This window comes from Polypterus senegalus, chromosome 3 (assembly GCF_016835505.1).
Source record: "Polypterus senegalus isolate Bchr_013 chromosome 3, ASM1683550v1, whole genome shotgun sequence".
NCBI classification, from domain to species: domain Eukaryota; kingdom Metazoa; phylum Chordata; class Cladistia; order Polypteriformes; family Polypteridae; genus Polypterus; species Polypterus senegalus.
Genome location: NC_053156.1, coordinates 222,511,734 through 222,528,408, shown reverse-complemented (window position 1 = coordinate 222,528,408; position 16,675 = coordinate 222,511,734). Strand labels below are relative to the sequence as shown.

General features: G+C 36.7%; 1 protein-coding gene across 2 annotated transcripts in view; it reads left to right on the top strand.

Annotated features, from left to right (window-relative positions):
• sort1b (sortilin 1b) overlaps window positions 1-16,675 on the top strand; it is a 102,711-nt gene that overhangs the window by 13,557 nt on the left and 72,479 nt on the right. For both annotated transcript variants that reach the window (XM_039748558.1, XM_039748557.1), the window contains exon 2: window positions 13,334-13,393. In XM_039748558.1, the coding sequence (XP_039604492.1) occupies window positions 13,334-13,393 (60 nt within the window). The remainder of the gene's footprint in view (window positions 1-13,333; window positions 13,394-16,675) is intronic.

Below are 16,675 nucleotides of genomic sequence, written 5' to 3'. Positions count from 1 at the left end.
CTGTCAACTGTGGGACCTTATATAGACAGGTGTGTGCCTTTCCAAATCATGTCCGATCAACTGAATTTACAACAGGTGGACTCCAATTAAGCTGCAGAAACATCTCAAGGATGATCAGAGGAAACAGGATGCACCTGAGCTCAATTCTGAGCTTCATGGCAAAGGCTGTGAATACTTATGTACATGTGCTTTCTCTGTTTTTTTTATTTTTAATAAATTTGCAAAAATCTCAAGTAAACTTTTTTCACGTCATTATGGGGTGTTATATGTAGAATTCTGAGGAAAATAATGAATTTAATCCATTTTGGAATAAGGCTGTAACATAACAAAATGTGTAAAAAGTGATGCGCTGTGAATACTTTCCGGATGCACTGTATCTCCGAACCTGCAGTGTGCATTTTTTGTCCAGCTCTCCAATACATAAATAGCCCTTCTCCAATCTATAATTTCGATTCTGTAACCAGTGTTGGACTTCGGGATATTATCTAGTATTTAGCTAATACTTTTCCAACATCCACATGAACTTTGTTTACTACCCAGATCCACATAAAGAAGTAATGTTTTACTTCTTAAGAGGCCACTTCCATTTCAATAATCTAGTCTGTTCCATACCATTCAGTCTGACTCTGCCCACATGTACAGGATTATACCTCAGCTTTTCCCTTTCAGGTGGTATGCCCCTTCAGGTAATCCAGATACTTAGTTGCTTTAGATTGAGACCTCTCTGGGTTATGTGTGTCCCTTGGGCTTTGATTACTCATTGGCAAACCTTTCAAATTAGACTATTTTGCTGAACACAAGGTTACCATCAATACAGATGTAAATAAGCTTGGGTCTGCCTGACTTCCAGCTTGCCAAGTTCTCAATCTTAAGAGCTAAATAATTAAAACAAATGATGCTTATATTTTTTAAATATTTACAGCTTTATACAGTTTTTTTAAGTTTGTGTGCCATTATTATAACTAATTAAATATTACATTTTTATGACCTCATTATTTTAATGAAAAACAGTTCATTCATTGCTAATAAAGATTCTATGAGTTGTTTAGTGGAATTGACATGAGCTGTATAAAGCACATCTGAATTGAGATAGAGAGAGATTGCTTGCTCCTCATGTGCCACTGACTTTGCACCAGAGCATCTAGGAAGGCCCATGAAATTAAGGCTGATATGAATGTATACAAAATTCCACATCCATTTATACAAGAAATTGTACTCCGGATGTACATCTTGTGAGTGCATGCATATCAAGGGAATTTCAGCAGATGGACTAACAGGCTGCATTTCCTAGTATTTACTTGAAAAAATCTGACTTAAAAGATAATTTGCATTGCAGTTGAACATTGTACCCTTTTCAGTTTTGATTGCCAGCACAGTGGTGTCGCAGGAAAGTTGAGTGACTCTTTCACAGTTACAAAATCGGTGAGTCAGAGGCAAGCACTGAACCAGCAACCTTGGGATTCAAAATCCACTATGACACAGTGCTTTCTACAGACCTAATTTCACAGTTTTGCAGTAACTGAGATCATGGAAAACGCAAAATGTGTTTTATATAGAGAAAATAAACATGAGCCATTCACTTTGTAGCCCACAAAATTAAAATTGGTAAAAATAGTTTGCATTTTTGTAATGTGATCCATCTGGCTCTTATTCACAAATCAGGAAGGTGGTGCTTCCAAATACCATGATAGTGTTAATTTTAATAGACAGATAAAAGAACAATTAAACCATTGTATTATTAGCCATTTGGGTCTAATAACAGGCCTTTAACATGTACAGATTCAGTAATGTGCCGGCACTGGTCGTGCAATGACCCCCTTTTTATTTAAAATAAACAACAAAAAAAATCTCTTTTTGTTTTAGACACATAATCTGCTGACAACATCTTTGCAAGATTACTTGGCTGAAACCTGTATCCACTTCTAGAATGTCTTTTGAAATGATAAAATGTCATAGATGAGACATCAGATAAGATTCTTGTATACGTGCCTGATTATGTGTTTGTTTGTTGGTTTCATTTTCTCTCATCCCCTATTACAAGTAGATACCAGACTCTGTTTCTTGCCTGTTCCAATTTTTCTTACAAGACAGTGTGTGGGCAGCATTTGCTTAGTCACATGAGCCAGCACCCAGTACTTTGAAGGAAAGTAGAGCTGAAATGTCTTGAAATATGAGGACACCCCTCCATTTTGCTATGCTATGTTTAGACCTACTGTTTGCTTTCAGTTTTTTAACCCATTAGCCAACAGTATAAGTTGTCCTAATATGTAATAGTTGTTGATGATGTTCTTTCATATTTTTTTTTTTTTTTTAGTACACAAAGCCAAATTTGTACATATTTTAGTAAATAGAGAAGTGTATAGATCTGGCAATCTGTGTGTGTGTGTGTTTTTTGTAAGCTCACATTTTATTTTAACTGTGTGGATTAGTATTTAATTGGTGTATTGTAAATGGTATTATATTCTGTAGTAAATAAAATATAAAACATACCATTTTGATTCCTACCCCACTGCTGCCATCTCTCTATTATAAAAAAAAAAAAAATCCTGGCGAGAACCAGTAGTAGACAATACTTAAAAGACCCACGAGACTAAAGAGTCTGGCCACGAAGCGTCTCGTGGGGACCTTAACCATGAGACTTTGTGCCAAGAGATTGACCCAGGACAGTCTCATGATGACGTAGAACATGAGATTCTTGCAAGACATGCCCTACTTACAACCAAATAATAGCACAGGGAGGAGCACACTCAGTCGTGTTTTGGCTTTGTATGGACAATACGTTATAAAGAAAACGTGGACGACTAAGGAAGAAGAAAACAGCGCGGAGAAAACAGAATCAAAAGCATTGGAGAGACAAAAAAGAAAAAGAATAATCTAGGTGCAAATTCAGAAAATAAGGAAAGTAATTATCAGCCCAGAACAAGTGGAATTGAAAAAAAAACCTGGCCAATCCGGACGTTGGCGCTATACACATGCAGAGCAGGTTAGAGATTATGAAAGCAGTGGAATTCGAAAGGCTCAAAAAAAAAAAAAAAAAGTTGGCGTTATACACATGTGGAGAAAGTTAAAGAATATGAAAGGAAAATTAGAAAGTATAAAAAAAGAAAGTACAGATCACAGGAGCACAAACAAACAGATATTATTACTCGAAAAAGGGAAAGTAATCACCATGGACCAGGTGTCACTGAAACAAAAGCAGGATAAAGCAAGATCAGAAATAAAAGACAAAGTTGAAAACAAAGTAAAACGTAATTAAGAGCTTAAAAAACAAGGGGCCAAACGCATTCAGAGCAGGTTAGAGATAATCAAAACTGGAATTCAAAAGACTCATAGAAACACATGCAGAGTAAGATACAGAATATGAAAGCAGAAAAATACCACAGTGTCAAAACAAACAAAGTAAACATCGCATTAGCGCAAAGAAAGACAGAGAATTTCAAAAACTGAGTTTACCTCAAATGCATTTATTGGTTACTTTGTATAAAAAATTATTAACTGCTGATGATGTAGATCGTTTTGTCTGTGCTGAAATTCCAAACAGAGAAACCTAACCTAAATTATAGTACAAAGTCATTAAACACGTCTCACTGACCTTATTAAAAAGATTCAGCACATTGGGACTCGAAAGATTCCAAATATCGTTTTTACAGAAGTTCTGAAATAAAAGTGAAACTAACGAAAGAGCAACAATTTTAAAGAAAAAAAAAATCTTAAAAGTGTGTATCCGGAAAAACAACAAACGGGGGTTGGCAAGCGAAGCCCCCTAGTTATCATTAAATAGTCCAGAATCTCTTGAAGCTGAAATATTCTTGTACATTGTAAGCATGTATACTGGGACAGTTATTGTATTATCATGGGTTCTGTGGGGCTTACTAGGTCTGTTTTTAAACTGGTCTACACACATACTGTAAAGATACAGATACACATATGCATAGGGATTCTATAGGCAACATATCAGGAGAAAGCCTAATTATCATTCACCATGCGATGAACTCCTTCACATTCGTATATAGATATCCAAATTTAGGCAATGGTAATGCCTAAGTGCATCACACAATATTCTATAGGAGTCTCTACTTAAGAACTTACTATCTCCAGCACTGAAAAACATACAGGTGTCATTGAATTATAATTAAAAGCACAACTCTATTGGTGGTTCCACTTACCAAACTATATGCCCTCTTTTTACTGCAGCTGTCTTTCTTTTGAGGAGTGACCTATTAGCCTTGAATACCCTATGTGCAAATAATGTAGATAACTGCATACAGGTTTCTTAATTTTTAATTTATTATTTCAGTCACTCTAGGTACAAGAACAAAGTATAGAAAATGTAAAAGCAAAATGACACTTATTAACGAATAATAATACCAAATAGAACAAGATGCAATAAAAAGTAAAATTGATAATGAAAGTCTTGGTAATAGTCTTTAGTTAAAGCATACGGAAAATATCAAGGATTGGAAGTTGTCCTAGGGTGGCTTTTGATAAAGCGATCTGTGTTAGTCATAAGATAGTTTTGTTGACATTCAGGTGAAACAATCACATGTCTCTCTGTCTTCTGTTCTGACGTCACTTTCGCCTTATTCTGTCCTTTTTGTTATCACTGTTTTTGGTCTATGGGACAAGCCATATTTACATTAAAATTACTCGTGGGGCATTGAGACATAGCGTATTACACACATTTGATTGGCTAGCGTTTGTATGATGGATGACTTTGCTCAAAGTTTGATCTTTTTATGCCTCTTGGTTTCCCAAGTTATAAAATAATCAATATAGCCTGAATCATGATCCTGGTCTTCTGCTTTGTTTGGACAGATGTTTTAAAGTGATTCATTATTGGTACCGTACAGGAACAGAAGATGCTTTGATGTTAATTGCCCCCAGTAAAAGTAAGTTCATCATCTTTGTTTGAGCAAAAAACAAAAACTAGAAGCATCTACAGTTTATAATTGAAGATCTGCCAATCCAGTACACTGCAGTTATGTCTTCAGATTGTGTAAATTTAAAATTTATATGATCTCTAAACTATTATTTAATGCTAAGGTAAACATTGGTATTAATGTATAATTTCAACAACATATGTGATTCCTGTGGAATTTGGACCTAGAATTCTACATTTAATTCAGTGTGGTCTTATCTTTACAGTGATAGACAGCCTGGAAATAGAAAACAAATAATTTTACATGATCTAAAGACAAATGGGCACAAAACACAGAGAAATACACTTAGAAGTCTGCTACAGTGCATTGACCAATGAACCATTTTAAGTTAACTATTTGGTACACTGGTGCAATAAGAGAACTTAGACTTTTTAAAGTGGACAAGGACCTTATTTTGTTCTTTTATCATAATTTCATTGATTCTGTTATCACTTTCAGCTTTAGTGTAGTAGTCTGACAAACCAAAATTTTAAAAAGCACCAGCAGATTAGCAGACATATATCTGAAGTTATTGGGGCAATTGTAAATAATTGGGTAAGCGTGTGTCAGAGGGCAGTGTTGGTGGGGTGGCGGGGGGTGACTGGAATTCCTGTCTGGAAATATGTTCTTTTAATGAATAAATTCCAGATGTATAGTTTTCTTGTGTATCATTTTTACTCATTTTAATTGAAAAATGTGTTTCAAATGATGTAAATTTTTTTTGTTTCATTTATGTCTGTTATTGTAGAAGGTAAATTTCATGTTTCCTTGTGTAAACATAACTAAAACTTGACTTTGTAATAGACAAGTGCAGTTTGCACAGTTGAAGCTGCAAAAAAGTGTGTGAATCCTTGTATATGGTAAATAGAAAAATTTTTAGCAGTTTTAGATCTTTCCTCCTTTAAAAAAAAAAAAAGTTTTTTAGGTCATTGATACTTCTCAGATTCCTTACATAAATAGCTCATTTCATGTCACATCACATAACAATAGAATGGTGTAGCCTCCTTAGCATTAGACCTGAGTGTTACTCAGGCTGTGAAAATCATGCTAAAAGTGTTTGTCCCGAGTGAGTGAGATGCGTATTACCTAAGCGTTAGAACTAAGAATCTCTCAGGCTCTAAAAGTGCTGTCAGTGCTGCCATTCTTTGGAGAAATTCTATCTGAGTGTAGGTTTTTAATAATTATGAAATATCAGCATTTTGCCAACAATGATGACTTTGATGAGAATACCCATCCAGCATCCAAAATGAAGACAATTTGGGAGATATACCAGGCCATTGTAGTAAAATTTTGGGAGCGTTTACATTTCGGACCATAATGTCCGCATCAATGAAAGGCTCATGGCTTATAAGGGCAGACTGTTATGGATATAATACATCGCGTCAAAAAGAGCAAGTTTTGCCATAAAGTTTTATGAGGATTGTGAATCTAAAACAGTACACTTGGAATTCAGTTCTGTACACAGGAAAAGGGATAATGTTTTATCCAAAGTACAATCAATATGGCATTGCTAGCTCATCGGTGCGGACTTTGGTAGATGCTCTGCTGGATCAAGGTTACAGTGTAACCACGGACAACTTTTATACTTCACCAGAGCTATTTGACATCTTGCCACAAAGTAGACTGACTCGTATGGAACAGTTTGTCCTGACCGTCATGGCATGCCTAAAGACTTTGGCAGAGCTAAATTACAGTGAGGTTTGCTAGCTTGGTAAAAGGGTAAAGTTCTTGTGCTAAAATGGAAGTACAAGAAAGATGTTTGTCGTCTTAGCACTGTACATAATGCAGCTACAGTCACTGTATAGGCAAAAGGCAACAAGTAGGTTACGAAACCTTGTGCTGTAGTCGACTACAACAGCACGATGGGTGGCATAAATCATGTGGATCAAGAATTGACTTTCTATGCCGTTATGCAGATGCAACAAAAGAAATACTATAAAAAGCTATTTTGCCATCTGGTAGAACAGTATACAAACAAACAAGCTGTCAAAACATGTGTCTCATGCAAACTTTACATCCCAGCACTGTAGTCCAGTGTCTTATTGGTTGTCATTTTATTGATTTTCTACCTTCAACAGGAAAAAAAGAACCCAACTCGTACATGTACAGCATTCCGTTCAAATACTGATAAATCTGAAGAGAAAATCCAAAAGGAAACACTCTTATTATTGTAACTATGACGTTAGATTATCTTTCACCGTGCTTTAAGATTTACCACACAAAGAACTAATTTTGAGACAAATTATATACTATTTTGGCATCATTAATAGTATTATTACTGTTGTTATTATTTTTGTTATTATTATTCATTTCAAATTATTACTTTTATTCATCATTATTTGTATCGTTATTATACTTTCAACATTTAATAAAAGTGTTATTTTTCATGTCAAAAAAAGCAACACTTTGTTTTTTGGAATAAGCTGCAATACTAAGGAGGTTAATCAAGAAACTTTGTGGTGTTCAAGATAGAGTCCAGACCTTAACCTAACTGATTATGACACACCCCTGTATTTATTTTTAATTTTATTGAGTTTATTTGAAGAAAACAACTTTCTATGCAATCATGTCTAACTTAATATACCAGAATTCAACCCCTGTCAGAGAAAAAGAGAGGACAGCCTACAGCAAGAACAAATATTTAAAAACAACAAAGAAAGAATGTCCTTTTTCTCTGATATAAATGCTTATTCTGAGATTTGATTAATTGAATCTTTGCATATTTAAAAAAAATATAAATAAATAAAAATGTTTGAACAGATTCTCTTAGACTTACCTTGCTCAACTGGAAGAATCTCACTATGTGCTACTAGTGTGATATAAGCAATTCCAATCAATCTGTCCTTCTCCACTTTAAACCCATCTGGGAGTACTCCAAACCGAGCTGTTAATGGATTAGGAGGGATTATGACACCAAGGCTCTCTGATAGACATTCAAAGATTTTGGTCCAGAATGATGTTAATTTGGTGCACGCCCAGAACATCTACCCCAGTGATTCTGGAGGTAGATTACAATGTTCACATGTTGAATCTTGTCGTGGATACACTTTGGACACTTTTAAACGAGATAAATATGCTCGATCAAAGATTTTAAGTTGAATGATTGAATGCTTTGTGCATATGGAGCTGAAGTTTATTTTTTATTCATTTTATTAAATTTATCAAAAGCTAGTAATATTCCTACAATCAAGTCAAACTTGACAAAACTAAATTCAATTCAACCCCCAGCCATGCAAAAGAGAGGAAGGCCAACAGCCAGAGTAAAATGTCATTAATTAAATCCTGCCTGGTTTTAACAGATCCTCAAAGTAAGAATTAGATTTTTTCCAATTTCAAATCGTATGTAACATAAATTACCCTCTGACTTAGAAAAGGTGGGCTAGGATTCTTCCAGATGAGCAAGATAAGTCTATGTGCTTACAGTAAAGTAAAGGCAATTACAGTTTGTTTGTCCTTCTCCACTTTAAGCTCATCTGGGAGTACCCCAGAAACAGCTGTTAATGGTTTAGCAGTGATTGTGGCACCAAGGCAGTCTGATATGCATTTAAAAATGCTTGTCCAGAATGATGTTAATTTGGTTCACGTCCAAAACATATGGCCCAATGAGGCTAGCGCTTGATTGCAACATTTGTAGGTTGGATCTTTCCCTGGAAATGTTTTGGACAATTTTAAATGAGACAGATATGCTTAATTTAAAAGATTTTAAGTTGAACAAATGTATACTTTGCACATATGGAGGTGGAGTGAATTCAATGCATGGCTGCCTTCCTCTCCTTTTCTGACATGTTGAGTAAGAAATCCCTTTCCCACTGTACTGTGAGATCTTTGAGAAGAAGGGACTTGAAAATGTGTCTGTATATTATATTATAGAAATGCTGTCTGAGATCTTAAGACTGATGAATTTTTCTTCCAGAATAAAAGTAGGTGGGAGGTGAAGAAAATTAAACAGATTTTGTTTCTAATTTGGAAATTGTGGAAAAAATTGTGTTGATGGGAAGATACATTTTGGAGTGTAATTGTTCGTAGGATGCAAAGATGTTATGTATGTATAAATCTCTAAGTGATTTATCCCTGTATGTTTTTCCAAACATTAAAAACTATATGTTTGAGAGGGTGGAAAAAGGTAGTCGTCATGCAGAGATGCCACAGATAGAGAAGCTATTTATCTTAAAATACTTCCTACATTGATGTTTACATCACTTGAGTTGATATAATAAAAAAAAAAAATCTATATATGATATATGTAAACTACATGATAGTATAAAATGCTATCAAAAACATTACCATTGTCATATTTTGATATGACTTATTGTTGGAAGAGTATTTAATAAACAAAAATGTGTTCTCTCTCTCTCTCTCTCTCTCTCTCTCTCTCTCTCTCCCTTTCTGTTTGATTAAATAAATGCGCAAAATGCTATAACTTTCATTATGCTTATGCCAAGTCCCTGAATACACCTAAATGTTAAGCCATGGGTACATTTCCTAACTTGTTTGACAATTACAGTCATCCCCTCACATTTGTGAGGTTTAGGTGTGGAAGACACCCTCAAATATAAATATTCACATATAATACTTGGTGGGGAGACCCCAACTGCATTAGGGTATATCACAGTAGCATATTTTTCTGGTTTAAGGTATAAATTGCTTTTTGGTTTTGTGTACTAACCTGAATGAGGTAATTGCCATTTAGCAAAATTGCAAGTGCACTGGGTCAACTGGGGTTGGTCACACAGATGAAAAAGGAGAGGGGCAGGTAACTACCCCCAGGGGTCCAGAGTGTGTTCTGTAACTGAGCTTGCCCTTGTAATTAGCTTTTTGACTCAGTGAACCTCACTTGAAGTGATGTTACCACCCCAGTACACCACAGAGTAGGAAACTGCACTGTCCATCACAGAGTTATTGAAGATGTGAAGGATGTCACTTCCCACATTAAAGGAGCACAGTCCCCTAAGGAACAAGAGCCTGCTCTGCCCTTGCTTATATAGTTTCTCTGTATTCTGAGACCAGTCCAACTAGTCATTAATGTGAACCATTTATGTCATGCAGCCATTTTTGATATTTGAGATGTTCCTCCAGCACAACACTAGACCAGTAACGTCACCAGTCCACCCTTTGCTGGCTATACTAGACTAGTTTTTGCTTTTAAAAGATAGAAAAATAGCTGTCTTTTCATTGGAAAATGTCATAATTTCTCAAAATATTGCATTGAATGTATGCTGTTATCTGGCACTTTATATGAAAATAGCTGCATTGTTTCACGTTCATCATTTTTTTTATGTGCACCCATATGTTACAGAACGTTTTGCTGTTAAAGGTAGAAAAACGTGACTGTTCCCTCATAAGGAAAGCATCTGTTTAAGATTCATGACATTTCCACTACCATCCCCTCGACGGGATTTTGCTTTTCTGCTCAAGTAAAATATACAGTAACAGTTACAAATTATTTGTTTGATTTACAGTGTTCATAATGTTGCCCACAAATGTACAGGTACATTTGTGTTATTTTGCATATGGCTTGCAGTTTTACACAACATGTATACAGTGGTAGAGCAGCATGGTGTCACAGTTGTTAATGCTGCTGCCAACTTCCTGGGTCGGTCTTCAAGTACTCTTGTCTTCATCTCACATCCCAATGATGTATACAGTTATATGAAAAAGTTTGGGACCCTTGTAATTTTGTTGATTTGAATGCATAACTGCTCAATACTGATTACTTGCAACACCAAATTGATTGGATTATCTCGTTAAGCCTTGAACTTCATAGACCAGAGTGTCCAATCATGAGAAAAGGTGTTTAAGGTGGTCAATTGCAAGCTTTGCTTCCCTTTGACACTCCTCTGAAGAGTGACAGCATGGGATCCTCAAAGAAACATTCAAAAGATCTGAAAACATATTGTTCAGTATCATGGTTTAGGGGAAGGCTACAAAAAGCTATCTCAGAGGTTTAAACTGTCAGTTTCAACTGTAAGGAATGTAATCAGGAAATGGAAGGCCACAGGCACAGTTGCTGTTAAACCCAGGTCTGGCAGGCCAAGAAAAATACAGGCATATGCGCAGGATTGTGAGAATGGTTACAGACAACCCACAGATCACCTCTAAAGACCTGCAAGAACAGTTGTTTTGCCTGCTTAAGGTAAAGTCATCCGTGATGGAGGATTGCAGGAATTGTGGGGTCGAGGGGTCCTTTCATCGGATTGGCTGGCCCAGCTCTTTTTCAGCAGTGGAATGGCCAAATGGGGGAGGCAGCTTAATGGCTGAGGTCTCCAGGACTCTAAACAAATCCAAATCATATAATGTGATGTCATCTACTGTTAAATTCTGCTCCGTATTTGTAAAATTTTTATTTTTATACTGTATTGAAGATTTGTTCTGTTCTGTGTCTTGTATTGACCCCCTTCTTTTTGACAGCCACTGCACGTCCAACCTACCTGGAAAGGGGTCTCTTTTTGAACTGCCTTTCCCAAGGTTTCTTCCATTTTTTTCCCTACAAGAGTTTTTTTGGGTGTTTTTCCTTGTCTTCTTAGAGAGCTGGAGGGCTGTCAAAAGGCAGGGCTTGTTAAAGCCCATTGCGGCACTTCTTGTGTGATTTTGGGCTATACAAAAATAAGTTATATGGTGTATCTGTACATAGTTCTACAATTCAGCACAGTTTGCACAAAGAACATCTGTATGGCAGGGTGATGAGAAAGAAGCCCTTTCTGTACTCACTCCACAAATAGAGTCGCTTGTTGTATGCAAATGCTCATTTAGACAAGCCAGATTAATTTTGGAATAAGTGCTTTGGACTGATGAGACTTAAAAGTTATTTGGTCATAACAAAAAGCGCTTTGCATGGCGGAAGAAGAACACTGCATTCCAAGAAAAACACCTGCTACCTACTGTCAAATTTGGTGGAGGTTCCATCATGCTGTGGGGCTGTGTGGCTAGTTCAGGGACTGGGGCCCTTGTTAAAGTCGAGGGTCAGATGAATTCAACCCAATATCAAGAAATTCTTCAGGATCATGTTCAAGCATCAGTCACAAAGTTGAAGTTACGTAGGGGTTGGATATTCCAACAAGACAATGACCCAAAACACAAAGGCATTCATGCAGAGGGAGAAGTACAATGTTCTGGAATGGCAGTCACAGTCCCCTGACTTGAATATCATTGAAAATCTATGGGATGATTTGAAACAGGCTGTCCATGCTCAGCTGCCATCAAATTTAACTGAACTGGAGAAATTTTGTATGAGAGAGTGGTCAAAAATACCTCCATCTAAAATCCAGACACTCATCAAAGGCTATAGGAGACGTCTAGAGGCTGTTATATTTGCAAAAGGAGGCTCAATTAAGTATTGATGTAATATCTTTGTTGGGATGCCCAAATTTATGCACCTGTCTAATTTTGTTATGATGCATATTTTCTTTTAATCCAATAAACTTAATGTCACTGCTGAAATACTACTATTTTTATGCAGCATGTCATATATTGGAAGGAAGTTGCTACTTTGAAAGCTCAGCCAATGATAAACAAAAATCCAAAGAATTAAGAAGGGTTCCCAAACTTTTTCATATGACTGTATATGACTTTGAATGGCAGTTCCAGATTAATGCAGTGTTGATTGTGTTTTCATTAACTTTGCTAAGGACACGATCTACTGTATTCTAAGGTTGATGTTTACTTTGCATTGCATAGTGGCAGGGTAGGTAGTAGCCCCCATCCCTTTGACCTTGAATTGGACTTAGTGGGTTTGTGTCTGAAGATGTGTTTTTCATGCAGAACTAGCAAAAACAAATGACATTTTTAGACATACAAGTCCTATTATACCTTAGGTTAATGAATTTACAGCTTGTAAAAGTCTGAAGCTTGTTTTCAAGGTCTCCTCAGTTACATGTTACATTTCAAATCATTGTTTTTTTATTTTTAAGCTATCCCTCTCATGAAAACAAAAAACAATATTATAAAGATAAAATATAGAGTTCACTGACTGGATAGTTTTTTGCTTTTAATACAGTAGAAAAATATTTTTGAAAGAATTGATAACTGATATATTCTTATTTTTAGAGCCCACTGGTGAAACATCTGTAAGCTATGTTTGCATAAATTCTGTTAATATTATTTTTTCCTCTGCAATCTCGGAGGTTAATCTCATTAGTCTGTGCTGGCTTTGTATACACATTGCAGCATTAAAGATTGTTTTGCTAATAATCATCAGTTATAAACTTTCCCTTTAGTATTCTTTATTCATTTTATGATATAGTTCCAAAATAAAAAATTGCTTAATTATAGGCCAGTCATTTTGAGTAAATGCTTGGGTAAACCATCAATACAGTTTTTTGGTAGCCAGTTGTAAAACATTTCTTAATGTATCAATTATTCTTTTGCTTATTGGGTCCACATCATCACTCTTGTCTTCTTTTTAATTTTCTCCACAGTATCAGTTCATTGACCTAAGTGGATCAGTATCATTGGCTTGGGTTGGCGACGGAACTGGTGTAAGTTTATTTTTTTATTTAATTTTTCTTTAAGATTTCTTTAGTTGGTTTCACTGAAGTATGAGTTGAATGAGTAGCAGTTGCCTCTGTTTATAGTGAGTACAACTTTTACTTCCAGAAAAACTTCTGCTTCTCAGGAGAGGTCTGGCATATGTCTAAATAAATCCTTTCCAATAACTAAGAAGTGGAGGTACATGCAGCAGTCGTTAGTTCATTGTTGGAACTTCTTATGATAACAATTCTAAGAACCATTGGTTGACATCAATAGTGAACAAATATGTATGATTTAAGAAATATACCTTCTTAGTAGTAGTAGGAGTAGGAGTCTCCAGGTTTAGCTGAGAGGTGCCTATAAGACTGAAGCTATAACAATGTCTGATGCAAATCCCTCCATGAGGGTAGTAATTGAGGCCATGGAGGATTTCTTTAGGATTTTCTTAATATGGGTGGCCTAATCTGAAGATATTAATGAGAAATGAAAGGATCACTGTCCGGAACTGTTAAACCTGCTGGATACCTTCTTGTCAGAGGAGGCATTGCCAGAAGGTTTTGTTAGAGATGGATTTGTCTCTAGACTGCAGTTATACCAATAATGAGAAAGCTTCATGAATGTTAACAGAAAGAGTTTAATTCTTAATGGAAAAACTGAAAGCACTGGGTATTGCTTGTGGAGTTTTAGTTAACATGATTATTGAATGTTGTGTCAATGATGCGGACAGTGTCTTGGGACTGGGAGACTGGAGTTGTAACACAAATTTTTAATAGGTTCACAAAGAGGTATGTTTTAATTACTGAGGGGTCAGGAGTGGTACAGGTACTCTAATTTGTAGTTGAATCTCAGTTTCTGGAGGATTCCATCGTTGCAGTGAAACAGTGGACTAAATCTTTTGCACTTGCACAGAAATTTCAGAGGTCATGGGAATTTGCCTGTTCTGCCTAAATCTTGTGTACTTTTGTGTATTTAGAAAAAGCCCATGAACATGTACCATAGACTACAGGGGTGTCGAACTCCAGTCCTGGAGGGCCGCAGTGGCTGTGGGTTTTCATTCTAACCATCTTCTCAATTAGTTACCAGTTTTTGATGCTAATTTAACTTCTTTAGCCTTAGCTTTAATTAGCTTGACTCGGGCCCCTTAGTTGTTTTTTCCTTAATTAGCAGCCGGACATTAATGAGACATAAAACAAGCAGGACATGACCAGCTCATCTGTACCCATCAAACAAAATCTGAAAATAAAGATGAAAGTCTCAGTAAGGTTGATCCCTCAGGTTACCAAAACATTTTAGGAGTTCTTAGAATAAAACAGAATATCAACAGTTCTGGAAATGTCTGCTTTGTCAAAAAGAGAGCAGCAACAAGCCATGGAATTGAATAATGGGTTTAATTAACAGCAAGAATCGGCTTCTCATTAAGGAGCTGGTTGGAGTTTGAAGCCCCAATTTAGCTGGTCATCTGTTGGCTCGTTTCATGTCTCATTTCTGTTTGGCTGTCATTTAATGAAGAAAAGAATCAATTCAGAAGACTTAATCCTTAAACAGGGCTATTAAAATAGAGGGAAAAGAAGTTAATTAGCAGTGAAAACTGGACACTGATTAGGAAAAGGGTTAGAAAGAAAACCTGCACCCACTGTGGCCCTCCAGGCCTGGAGTTTGACACCTGTGCCATAGAGTATCTTGAGCAAATTCATTTAAGACTATGTGGTTCTGAGAGAACTGCCGAGTCCCATATGATGCATCCATCCATCCATCCATTATCCAACCCGCTATATCCTAACTACTGGGTCATGGGGAGTCTGCTGGAGCCAATCCCAGCCAACACAGGGAGCAAGGCAGGAAACAAACCACGGGCAGGGCGCCAGCCCACCCCAGGGCACACACACACACACATACAACACACACCAAGCACACACTAGGGACAATTTAGAATCACCAATGCACCTAACCTGCATGTCTTTGGACTGTGGGAGGAAACCGGAGTGCCCGGAGGAAACCCACACAGACATGGGGAGAACATGTAAACTCCACGTAGGGAGGACCCAGGAAGCAAACCTGGGTCTCCTAACTTGAAGGCAGCAGTGCTACCCACTGCGCCACCGTGCCGCCCCCATATGATGCTTTTATTTGTGAAATGAGTTTTGTTTATGTAGTTGGCAGGAGGTTATTTATTTATTTATTTTTTCTGCTCTTGTCTCCTGTTCATAAATTTCATGGGCAGCATATCAAGGTGCAGCTGAATAGTTGAGGGTATTCCTTTTGGGTGCTTATGGACAGCGTCTCTACTGAGATTTTTCACCTTCAAATCTGAGGTTGTGATTATCTCACAGTAAAGAGTGTCAGTGTCTTGTTTTATTTAGGCAAGGGGAGAGCAGCTGCCCCAGGTGGAGATGTTTCATGTATTTTTTTTGTCTTGTTCATAAGAAGAGAAGAGGTGATTGTAAGACCAATGAATCCGCTCGGTCCCAGCAGTTTTGTGAAAGTTGTTCCAGGCCATGTAAGTAAAGCATTAGGAACTAAGCTCGTAGACAAAGGTTATAATGAATTGGTGAGTTTACATCCTTGCTCCAAGTTATGACTGAAGCAATTCAGATTTTAGATACAAGTGCCTTAAATGGGATGTCTGTTAAAACTTGTTCTGCTCAAAATTCATGATAGGCTTACAAGAAGACAGGAGCTTTCAGTAGAAATGCTGTTTCTCCAGATAGAAAGGAGCCAGTGTATGTGGTTTAGGTTATGTAGCATACAATGTACAGCTCACTAGAACAATTACCAGTGGCAGATCCAGTAATATCTCAGCCAACCTGGAAATGTCTGGGATTTTACCAGGAGGTCTTGGAAAAAAAACTGCTGAATGAAAAGGGTGGTTTGGTTAGTCAGATTTGGACCTTTGCCACCACAGTAGGTTAAATGAAGTGAAAATGATATAAGTGAAGTTTTTTGGAGATTGACTTCATAATTTGTGATTATTAAGAGGCATAAAGTTTAACTCACGGGTGGGCAGATTCAGTCTTGGAGGGCCGCAGTGGTTGCAGGTTTTTGTCCAACCCAGTTGCTTAATTAAAAACCAATCCTTGTCAATGATTTAATTTCATGGCTTGCTAGTGCTTTAACTCTGCCATGTCAAGTCATTCTCATATCCTAGATTTTTTTTCCTTTCTAAGGATATCATCCAAATGATTTGAAGTCTAAAACAGGTGAGTATGAGTAGTTTTCTCTTCACTCTCCTTCCAAGTATTTAATTAAACCAAATAGTTCATGATAAATACACACAGGTGTAAGTGAAAACA